Below are 12,199 nucleotides of genomic sequence, written 5' to 3'. Positions count from 1 at the left end.
TGGGGGAGCAGTGGAATGTGCGCAAACTGATAAAGATGACATTATCTGTTCTACACATGGGTGCGTCGTGTCTGTAAGACACCTTTTATTGTCTCGATCACACCCTGGCTTATTTTCCTCGACTACTGTACATCTGTCTTCTACCTGACCTGTGAGTGAAAATGCACGCGAGTGAAAGACAGAATTCGAACATTGTTCTTAGTATGTTTAAAGAAGAAGCAGCAACCAGCTGTCAACATGACTGGGGCGGTTTGTGCTGCTCGATGGCGTGTTGGTATGTGAGCCATCTTTCTGTTCCGTTGTCTGCACAATCGACTGAGGAGGACTGAGTGACTGTACCGGCCTCGTTCACTGCTGCTGCCCTCCAAGGCCCCCATAGATCACCTGCTACGATCGACTGATACCGAGACTGACAACATATCAGTCAGACAAGTCTTTGGAACAAGAAGTTCCAAAGACACAAGATGGGATCTGGAAAGGAATAGACTTTTAGCCTTTTATTAATCCCTCGCTGCACTTCAATATAGCGGTGAAGATGCTGCGAGACCAATTGGTTTATGAGGAAGAGCAGGACTGTGTGATAATAATATTACATTACGTGTCATTTAGCGGACGCTTTTATCCAAAGCGACTTACAATGAGTGCATTTCAACCATAAGGATACAAACTCAGAAGAGCGAGAAACAAGAAAGGGCAATTTCATCAAATAAGCCGGTTTACAACTTATAGATCAGAGCCATTATAAGTACAATTTAAGTGCTACAATTTGTCAGTATTTATAGTCAAGGGGGAAGTTTGCAGCGGAAGATCTGCGGTCCTGATGTCATCGGAGAGCTCGTTCCAACATTTAGGAGTCGGGACAGCAGAGTCGGGTTCTAGTCGAGTGTTTTGCTCTCAGTGAGGGAGGAACAAGCTGTTTTCCTTTCATTTGCTTGAAGAGATTTGAGAGCAGGTTTCTAAACCACAAGTGTAAACACCTGCTAATCCTTCAGCAGGAGGCTGTAAAACATCAGTGAGCCTCCGGGGGTAAAGACGACAGGTGGCTGCTGCTGTCGATATTTGCCTCTGATCTGAGTTCTTAACCCCATCCAGTTATTCCTGCTGCTTCTAGACTAAAACCCGACCCACGCACTAACCCGAGGAGGTGCAGCCGACTAGTCAACACGAGCTGAGGTGCTGTAGATCCATTCAGGTAACTTTTGGTCGTCACAACTCAAATAAGGCTTGAAACTCGTACAGGATAGACATAGTTTGGTTTTAGTGTGATTTACACATTCCAATAGTTAATAAATGTCCCATTAAAAAAAAGACGCTCCCCCTAAAACCAGAACTTGCTTGAGAATCATCACGTGTTTAAATGTGAGCAGATGTTGGCTTAAATAAAATAGGGCTCAGGTTGTAACCGACAAATAGCCGATCAACTGACTCCATGGCAACTTCTTTCTGTAGCCTCCACATTGTGGGATCCAATCCAGCATCCCAATTCTTCTCAAGAATAACAGCAGGCGTTACACAGGCTCACACTCTCCTGTATCAGAGGCGGATCCCCTGGTCTACAGAGACCACTAGAGGGCAGTCTACATTCACGCGTGTCTGACGGAGGAACCTCGAGGGAAGGTTCGATGAGCAGCCTAAAGTGATGCACATGCAGACACTCACACTCACGCACGTTCACATCACGTGACCGTGAGTTCGTTGCGAGCGGACTCCACCCTCACCCAACAGAAAATAAAAGAATGATGATGAATTTCAACATTTCCACTTCTGCATATCACACATTACATTGGTCCAGAAATAGCAGCGAGTAGTGAATGAAACATAGTACACATTGTCATGACTAACTGTCTTTTGTTTGCATACTCTTTATGTGCATCTTCATGGGTTAAAATCTTGAAAAAAAAGGATTTATTGTTAAACTCTGACTTTTATCACATGTTTATTTCTATATCATGTGATGTCAGCTCATTTGTTGTAGATTTGCTTTGCATTCACTAAATCAAATTACACGTTGATATAATAATTGTATCATCAGCCTTGCGTGAAAAATGAAGTTTGGAAAGTCAGGTCAGTTTTCCATTTTAAATTGGCCCAGAGGGAAATACCTTTGCAACATTTTGCAGAAAGAACCTGAGTTAACTCAATTTTCCTCTTATTTGCCTCAAGTGTCCAAATCTTTTTGAAGCTCAGTTAATCAAAATGTAGGAAGAATGAGGTATTTAGCCTTTTCACAGATGAAATTGACTGATTACAATGTGTTTGGTTCAGCTATTGATTTATGAAACGTCTCATAAAACAGGCTTTTGTGTAATTTTCTTCACAGACTTTTATTCATTTAGTCCAGTGGGAAATAATCTTTTTTACACTTATTTCCTGCAATGCTCATGAGGTTACATCAGTCCTGAGCAGAAGTTTTCTTTTTTTTATCTTTCCAAAGAAAGATTCAAAGTCTTGACTTGTTTTTTCCAGAGGAAATCAGGTCAGCAGTATTTGCAAATAATGCGATTTTCCGATAGTCGTAGTCGCCTTAGAGTCACAATGCCCCTTGAAATCAGTCGTGTAAAGCTCAGCGGGCCCGGGATACTTTGCTGGAGATTTAAAGTTTTCATGGCCTAGAATCTTTGTAATCTTTGGTGCTTTTTTTAAACACACGTCACCTGAACCTCCACGAAGCCCCTCGGAGGCCCTCCCTGCAGTTGGAGCAGGTACAGTAGGCGTAGCTGCTGCACTATCAGGCCAGACAGTGAGCTCATGGGACTTCCCCGCGCAGGGGGGGGGGGGGGGTTCAGCACGCCATCATGTCATCGGAGGGGTTTGCTTAAATGAGCCTGTGTGGGCGAGGCAGTAAGCGCAGTCATACAACTCTGCTGTGGGGGCCGTGATTGATACTCTGCGTGATTCGGGATCAATGAGTGCGGATTAAACCAGGGATCCCAGCGGGACAACGTGTCCCTGTCGGGTCTCGTCTGATATCTATAATATCACTTGTCTGCGCGCACACAGCAGACATTGTTCCCGCACGGGCCTGTTTCCCCTCCAGCAGCGAGGCCTGTCTGTGACTCGTCTGCCTCCCTGCTTCCTGCAGCAGCGTTAAGACTCAGGTAACGTGACCCGGGGTCGAGCGAAGCGAGCGCTCACAACCCGCAGCCCCGAGGGTTGCTGCGGCGATGGCGCTCATTAGAACTCATCCGACACTTCCAGCGCCGTGATGCTACAAACACAAGCCGACCCTAAAAGGCCTCTCGTGCCGCTCGGCATGTATGGGCCGCGGTCACGATTTGACGGGCGGGAACAACGCGTCTTTTTGGTTCACCCGCCATTTCTGCCGACTTGATAAGTGTATCCCCCCCCCTCCCCTCCCCTCTCCTCTCCTTCCCCTCTCTCCCGCTCCCTGTTAGTGCCAGTGACTGAGGCATGCGGTCGGGAGGCATTCCTGGGGCAAGCCCACAGCGTTCGCTGGGATGCCTGCACTAAAGTGTGGAACTCAGCAAGCCGCTGCGCTCCCCTGTGGTGCCGGCATGGTGAGTACCGAGAGGTCCTGCTGGGCCTGCGGTGGCGTTGGTCACCTCGCATACGGAGCCCCCCGCATAGAAGGAAGGAGGGGGGCGGGAAAGGGGAAAACTCCTGAGCCGCGAGCCTCGGCGTTTTCACACATAAATCTTTCAGACAATCGCGGGGGGGGCATGAACGTCAAAGTGGGAGAAAGTAAATGAGGAGCTGAGGTGATGTGCCCCTGTGTAGACCATCTGGAGGAGGACATTAGGCTCTCTGCAGGACTTCTCCCTCCTCGGCCCATTAGCATGCAGCAACGGCTCTGACAGACGCCTCCCAACGCGCATCCATCTTGCATGTATCTTACCGCGGCAGCTGTTGCAGCATCGTGGGACTAAAACATGAGGTTATAACCTACGAGAGGTTATAAAGGAGGCGTCCAAACATTGCGCCGCTCTTGAAATGGGGATCCGTCTCCTGCGCTCAACCGTTTTCTTTTTGAGAATCCAAATTGTGCCATTTCTGCAGCACTTTGAGCAAAAGTTTTTTTTAAAAGTGTCTTTTTTCTTGTCTCTCCAAATTCACAAAAGGCCCAAGAGAAAAAGGAACGCTGCTGCGCGCTCGTGGCAAAAGGTCATTTGTGGTCAACGCCACCTCGCTGGCTTTGTAACACCGGCTAACCAGACTTCTGGTCGGTGAAAGATCCTCGCCTGCCCAAGTCCTTTTCACTACGAGCGCCATAAATGAAACATTGCCTCGCTTCCCCCCCCCCCGCCACCCCCGTGTGTGTCTGTTGGGGTAAAAATAGCCCTGTTTGGTGCACAGCGGGTTTCCCGCGCGCAGCCTCCTGTCTTTTTAACCACGTGCACTGATCCTCCGGTGCGACTTGCTGCTCGGGCTCTGTGGCATCCGCCCGCTGACTTTCTCAAACTCCCCGAGTGACTCTGAGCTCATTTGGTTTTACAACTACCCAGAGACTTAAACGCGGGGACGCGGGTTATTTCCACATCCCCGACGGATGCGAGCGGCTCGGCCTGCTGCCGTGGCGTTGCATGCACTTTGAATCGGTATTCCAAGGAGCTTGTTCTCTCGTGCTGAATCTCTTATTTATTGAGCCCCCTCCCAGTCTCTAAAGGTCCTTGTGCATGAGATGGCTCTTTAGGCTCTTGAACCTGAGGTGGTCTGACACAGTAACAGTCGAGTTGAGGTAATGACACAATCGAATGAGATTGGCGTCCTCCACAACACTGTTTCATGACTGTCTGCATCCTCGGAGGACGGACTTGTTATTTCCAATCAGCCTCATTGTGAGGTCCGCGCTGCAGTGGATTGAGGGGAAAGAATTACAATAATTATAGTGTTGAATCTGCCGGTGCGTTGAAATGCAAACACAAACGCATCAACAAGGCTGATTGATTTGCATGTGCGAGGATACCGACGCTTGGCCCCCGACGGGGACCTTCCAGAGAACCAACGTCTCCTATGTGGCACAGTAGCTCAGTGGGCCCCTGCTGATGTGAGAGGTCTGTCTTGATTCATGGAGCTCGAGGCTCGTTGCTCTTCAGGTGTTGTGGGGGGGTAATGGTGTGCAAACATTCCATCATGACAACGGTTTTGCACCGTGGCTGATGGTCCAATGCAAACTGACTTTTTAGCCGTTCGGCTTCAACACTCGTAGCGTTTGGTCTCAGGAAGAAATGGTCTGGGAATTTATTTAAGAGTCTTCATATTAATGATTTTTTTTGATCAGGCACATCTTTAATTCCAAGCTAGACCACCAAAATAAAAAAAATGAATAGCTTTCTTTGTTTTGGGTACCTGTGCAAGGTGATTATTACACCTACCACCAATTTTTAATTATCTGCCAGAGCAACTGGTTTATTTGAGTGTATTGTGAGCAGCTGGTGCAGTTTATTTCATATTCATTCACTTTTATTGATAAAAACATATTTCCTGTTATAATATTTCATATTAAGTTGCCCCCCCCCTCCATAAATTAAACCATTTTGTTAAGGATGCCATTAAATGTCCTCTAATATTTTGGTCTGGATTAAACTTTTTTTTGTTTTCTAAATGTTAACATTTGTTTTTGACCAACTGTTTTAATGAACACATTAATCTAACATCAGCAGACACCTTTCCGTAACGCTACAACCCCCCCCCCCCCCCCCCCCCACACACACACACACACACTCACACGCACACGCACACACACACACACTCCCCGTCGTAAATGGGCTCTAATTGGTTGTGTGATGCGACTGGATGAGCTGCAGCTCCACAAAACGCAATCTCCAGCCCATTACTTTTTCCATCATTCCGTCCCCCACAAACCCCCTTCTGCCGAAGTAAGGGGGGGGGGGCTTTTTTTGCGCGCGCGCAGGTGACACTGGGCAGGTGACCGCGCGAGCACGAGGGACCCCCCCCCCCCCCCCCCCCCCCTCACGTGTGTGCGCGCGTCCCAACAAAGGGGGACGGTGAGGGCGAGTGAGAATCAGGAGGATCAGCGGAGGAGTCCAGAGCGCAACGCGGACGCGTCTTCTTCGTCATCGCCGTCTTCTTCTCCTTCTCCTTCTTCATCTTCATCTTCTCTCCTCCCACTTCAGTCCCCGCTGCTCCACTCCATCTCTCTCTCTCTCTCTCTCTCTCCCTCTCCCTCTCCCTCCCTCTCTCTCTCCCCCCTTTCTTAAATTGACATCCGTCTGGCTCGGAACATGACAACAGAGAAGCCGTCCTCCGCTGCGCGCTGCCGGTCTGTCCTCGACCCCGATCACTCGAACCTCGTATAAGCGCGTGGAGGAATCGGGACCGCGCAGTGTCCTGCCAGCGGTTGCTCAGGAGGAATAACAAGAGGGCTCTACACACACACACACCCTCTTTGTATGTGCTCGTAGGTCTTACAAAGTGCTCAAGTTAACATGTATATGCACGCGGCGATACGCGCGAGCTTTGGATTCGTGGGTTTCTGCCTGGTCGCCTTTGTCCAACAGTCGGCGTCAGGAAGTAAAAGCGCTCAAGGTAAGTTTTCACCTCCAAATAACGCCGACGCGTTTCCTCGTGATGGCTGAGAAATGCTCGGGTTGGGAACCGAATGGAGAGGTTGTTTTTTTCTTTCCGGGTGCTTTTTGGAGACGCGGCAGTGATGACACTTGATCAGCTGTCCAAACAAATGGGACTTTATTCTAAGCGTATTAAAACAAGTAATAAGAAGAGTATTTGGCAGCTGAGAGAGTTAAAGTTTTTGGATCGAAGCGTCTGCAATCACTAAATGGCTTCTTTCTTAGTTCCCTGAAATACGACTGTTTGAATGAAGTGTGACTGAGTTACCTGTTGTCAGAAAAAAAAAAAAATATATAATTTCCCTTTGATCTTCAAACAGCATCAGCAGTGTGAAGCGGTCTGTTTCATAGCCAATCCTGCAGGTGATTGTAGTGAGAGCGACCAGGAGGTATTTGTCACGGTCCAGACAAGTATTTGACACCGGCCTGTAACACGCACGCACACGCACGCGCACGCGGAGCGGTCTGTCTGTCAGTCAGTCAGTCAGTCAGTCAGTCCGGGGCCGACCCGCTCAGCTGGCTGCCCTCTTGCTCTGGTGCGAGAAAATGATTCCCACCAGACAAGAGGCAGCCCCCCCCCCCCCCCCCCGGACTTTATTCTCGCACAACGCAAAAGCCGGAGCTGCCAGAAGTATATGCGATAAAAGGCACATGGTGGCACACACACAAAAAGACGTCTCTCAGAGGCAAAAAGGGGAAAAGGGGGGCGGAGAGGGGTGGGGGGGGGGCTGTTTTGCATTCTGGGTGGTCTGCCCCCCCCTTTGTGGGAAAACTCAATATTTACATTTTGCAATTAGAAGTAGTTTTTTTTTTTTTCTCTCACTTTATTTTCCACATCGATTACACACTTGCTTGCGGCGTGAGGGCCGAGGGCCGCTGGTGGCATGCACCTGTTTGTCGGGGGCCAAGCGGAGCGGCGTGGATGGCGCCTCGTCCGGGCTTCTCCTCCGGCTCCCGTTTATCTCCGCCGAGGCGTCTCCCCCCCCCCCCAGTTATTTGTCAGCATGTTTATTGTGTCTAACTTTTGATGTCGGTGGCACCGACTCGTCTTCAAGCTGGGAACAATTTTGGAAAAAACAAAACAAAACTGAAGAGATGAGCAATGACCAGGAAAAAGGAGAAAAAAAAATTGTCATCACAATATTTATTCAATGCAGATGTTGCAGACTAGACTCTTCGTGTCTCATCAGTCCGGCTAATCACGGCCCGGTGTTTCAGGCCCTCAGTCATTGCTCTGGGAAGAAAAGGGAAGCGGAGGAGCAGCGGAATGAGGGAGGGCAGATCTGAGGATGTGGTGGAGAGAATGACAAAGAAGGGAAAAATGAGAGAGAGAGAGAGAGAGAGAGAGGTTTTCTCAGTGAGCGAGCGAGCAGCAACTGGAAGCGGAGCCGTGCACGTCACGGCGAGCCGGCAGCGCTTCGTTAATGCAGCGGCACCAAGGCAACGGTTGGTGTGGGCCTGACATGCTGCCGTGGCTGACTGTGTTGGTGTAACCTCTGCTCCGGGGCCCGGGGGGTGGGTGGTGGTGGGTGGAGGGGGGGGGGGGGGGGGGGGGGGGGTGCTGAGCGCTGTAGGAAGGCCAGAAGGCCGGACGCCCGGGGGCCGGGGCGCACTGTGGGAACCGAGCGGCCCTTGGCGATGCGAGGCCCAAGTGACGGGGAGGCTTCACCTATAGAGATGCAGCCACAGTGTCGGCTATAGGGAGGGAAGAAGAAGCCCCCCCTCCACCCCCCCACCTCCCCCCATCACCCATCACCCACCCCCAACCCTCACTCACCCCTTTCCTTCTTCACCCAATTCTTGCTTTGTTTGCTTTGTCCTCCGCTTTCTTTCCCGTCTTGCGCTTAATGAAGTAGCTGTGCTTTTTTTTTTTTTTTTTCCCTCAGCCCCGCATTGCTATTTATACTTTAAAGAAAAAGAAACCAGTCCCGGTGCACAGCTCTCCTTCTGTCCCCTTGGTTCGCTCTCCCCGGTCCCGTCAGGCCCGCTTGGTGTGACTTGACAGAAAGCTGTATACATGTTGCAGGCCCGTGTGTGTGTGTGTGTGTGTGTGTGGTCATGTGGACCGTTCTTTGAAACTGAATGTGTGGCTGCATAAAATAACCTTTTTTATGGGGGCGGGGGGGGGGGGGTATTTCTACCCACGGCCTTGAACTTGTCTGAAGGTTTGCTGTCCTACGAGCTGCCCGCTGTGGTATTTGTCGAGCTTGTTACTCTCGTCCCCTCACAGACTGGACTTGCCCTTTTTAAGACCCGCAGACGGGAAAGTCTCCGTTCAATCTTTTGGCGAAGTCATTTCTTCTTTCTTCTTCAGGTCTAAGTGCTAATAATAATTAAACGCTGTTGGTAAAAACATCAAAGCGTGTAAATGTCTCCAGTGGAGACTCACAATACAAGTATGAACCTGGTCGGACGACAATATGTCTCCCACTTCAAGGGCTTCGATTGAACTTAAGTGACTCTTTAATTTCTACCACACGTTTCTGTCTCCGTCTCACTGTGTCTCTGCGGCGGGTTGTCAGACGGTCGCGTGTTCTCGTTGTGATCCGAGTGGTAGGCGGGGCCTCGGGGGGGGGGGTCGGGGCCCTCGGTCACTGGCTGATGGCTGGGTGGGGGGGATCAATGCGGCTTCACCTCCCTGCGTGTTGTTACAGAGATCGTAATCTCGGCGAGGCTCGAGTGGTGAAACACTCGATGACAATTCTGTCCGAGAGCGATGCGGCGTGACTGGTGAAAGCGACTTTGATCCGTTGGTGCGTACGAGAGGATGAGTGACTGCGACGAGTGATTTTTGGACGGGACCGTAATGATTGGACTTTAGCAGGCTTCAGAGTGGACGAGCTGCAGATTGATATTAAGTTTCAGTTCTAGTTTTAGGTCAAGCCGGCCGCGGCTACATGCAAACGGAGGGCCGTGTGTTTACAGGCGCGTGTAAAGTCGGGGGCCCGTCGGGGGCCCGTCTGGAGCGAGCTGTGACCCGCGGGCCGGTCAGCGGGCCTCCGTCCTGGGACGGTCGCTCGCTTTCATCCTCGCCACTGGAATGTGAAACCAAGACGTTTTCCTCTCAACAACAGACCGCCAAAGATTCTGGCCGTAAGAAATGTGTCTTTCCCCCAGTCAAGGTCTCCAAAGTAGAAGATCACCAAGGACACACTAGCATTCAATCCATCCGCATCTCCTGGAAAGTCATTTTGTAATAAAGCTGCATCTTTGCCACACTCTCTTTGTTTAAAGGAGACATTCGTTTTTTATTCCACTCTATTGCAGAGAAAAATAACTTTCTATTTTGTTAGGTGAGAAGATTGAGGCCCATATCGATCGTGCGCTTTCGTTACTCACGTTGTCCATATGGAATTAACTTAAACTTCTTCTTCCGTACAGCATGATGATGTTTGTTTAGTAAATGATGTTGGATAGACCGTGAAGCGGAGTATCCTTTACGGCCGGCACACTGGGGTCGACACGTTGCTTCTGCTACCGGAGCAGAACAAATGACTCCTCAGCATTTCAAATATGGCAACTTCTGTTCGTTGGTAAAAGAACATGGCGGCGGCCGCAATACAAGATGGCGACGGCGTAACGGATGTCCACAAATCAGTGGGTGTTGTTATTGCCGAAAAAAAATAATAGATGGCTGTGAAGAATTATTTATCTGAAATATTAGAGAAGGAGTTTTTGCGGTTGCTCATACTAACAGAAAACGGTTTGGCTGTCTAGCTAGCAGCTGGTTAGCTTAGCTTAGCACAAATACTGGAAAGAGGGTTAAACGACTAGCCTGCACCCCCCCTTTGAAAAAAGTCATTCTCAGCGTCCTGTAGATGTAAATAGTTATCGTTTTATTCATATATATTATTATATATAATAGTGTTGTGTGTGTGTGTCCTTGTAGTATAATCATCATTTCTGCTTTTCCTTCAGTTTACATTAAATTATATTCAGCAACTGCCTGTAGTCATCATCTGCACGCACATACGGAATTGACAAACTTTGCATGCTGTACGAATGATCATGGTGTCACATCCACACAGAACCTCGCCGGCCCGTCGTGACCCACCAGCTGTTCTGATCTGTCACGGTACCTTTCCTCCCGTCCTCCAGCAAATAATCAGACCCCTGTTTACCTGTCGCCCCATTTAAACGGTTAGAAAAAAGCTGTTAAATCACTGCAACCTTCCCCGGCGGAGGTCCGTTCGAGAGAGCTTTTTTTTATTCGTCAAGGCTTTAATCTGAACAATATGTCCCAAACGAGTCCTGTGATGCTTCACAACTGCGGCGTTGTGGTTAAAAGTCTCTCCCGCTCCCATCGCTAACTCTCTTCCCCTCTCGCCCTTGTCAGTGGCCTTTGTTCTCTGTGCAGATGCGCCACCGCGCTGACAACCGCCCCGCCAGTTTTTGGGGGGGGGGTGTGGGGAGGGGGATGCAGTCAGTGATGACGGCACTCTAACCCTGCGGCCTTAGACCCGCCTCCGGAGTCCGGAGCTCGCTGACGGCCTGAGGAGCCTCAGCGAGCTCCCTCGGCCAGCTGCGGCGGCTCATCTTTATCTTTAATTCTCTACCCCCCCCCCCCTCGCTCCTATTCCCCCCCCACACCCCCGACTTGCCTTACACCACTGATTGGGGATACTGTGACTCAGGAGAAGGTGTCGGTGGGACGGTCATATCGGCCTGTTTACGCTGCCGGGCCCTCGGCTGGCGCTGCACCCATCCTTCCTCCTCCGTCGCCCTCTTCCTCGTTCCCCTCTGCGACCTCTCGGCTGAATAATGGGTCTGCGTCCCTCCTTTGAGGGGTTTGGGGCGTTGGTGGGGGGGGTCAGCGAGGGACGTCATTAGCCTGGTCTGTGGTGGTCAGCGTTGTTGGAGGGGGGTTGGGGGTCAGCCTTGAGAGCCTTGTTTACAGACTGTGTGTTTACATTCCTGATGGTGAGCGCCAGCTTTAGAGAGCGCTGGAAGTGAAAGGAAATGCTCTTATTCTGCTTAGTAATGGAAAAATCCAACCCGATACGTCAAGGAATCCAGATGAGGAAAAAAAAGCCGAGTTATTTATACGGTGGGTTCTGGCTAATGCATTCTGGGTAGGAAGGGGATGACTTCACTAATGAATGTGAGACTTCCTCAATGGACAAAGGCATGGGAAGAGAAACTCATGACCCTCTGCAGTATTTAATCAGTAAATACCAGATATATTTATTTTTACTGCAAAATATAGTAGTTTATCCTGTTGATGAACAGCAAAGGTTGGTTGTTTTTGTTTTTAAATCACTACACCATCCATCATTTAACTACGGGTTAGTTTAATGATCAAACAATCTACCGATTATTAACTTCATTAGTCATCTGCTCTTTAAAATGTCGGCAAATTGTAAAATAAACGGCCACCACAAGTTCTAAGATTACTTTTGTGGCCCAAAATCATAAATCATATTGAAATTTGACTCAGATAATTTGTCTTCTTAATTGAACAACGAAGTAGTTGCTGACTCATCCTCGTCCGATTGAAACGCCTTTGCAGGGACGGAGGGTGTTCACGCCGCCTCACAGCATCCAAACGAAGCGTCCATCCAGTCCGCCCCGGCCCGCTGGACTTCCCACATTTCCCGAAGCTTTTGCCGCTAATATCCGCTCACACAGTTTACACAGAGAACCGTTCACTT

At 49.7% G+C, this 12,199-nt stretch overlaps 1 protein-coding gene across 2 annotated transcripts in view; it reads left to right on the top strand.

Moving 5' to 3' along the window:
• Positions 1 to 5,968: 5,968 nt before the first annotated feature.
• scube3 (signal peptide, CUB domain, EGF-like 3) overlaps positions 5,969 to 12,199 on the top strand; it is a 52,054-nt gene continuing 45,823 nt past the window's right edge. The window contains exon 1 of one of the 2 annotated variants that reach the window (XM_040194238.2): positions 5,969 to 6,507. In XM_040194238.2, coding sequence (XP_040050172.2) covers positions 6,408 to 6,507 — 100 coding nt within the window. In that variant the 5' untranslated portion in view covers positions 5,969 to 6,407. The remainder of the gene's footprint in view (positions 6,508 to 12,199) is intronic. The other variant, XM_040194237.2, reaches the window with a different exon arrangement.

Source organism: Gasterosteus aculeatus, chromosome 2 (assembly GCF_964276395.1).
Source record: "Gasterosteus aculeatus chromosome 2, fGasAcu3.hap1.1, whole genome shotgun sequence".
NCBI lineage: Eukaryota > Metazoa > Chordata > Actinopteri > Perciformes > Gasterosteidae > Gasterosteus > Gasterosteus aculeatus.
Note: the sequence above shows the minus strand (reverse complement) of the source record. Positions and strands in the feature narration are given on the sequence as shown.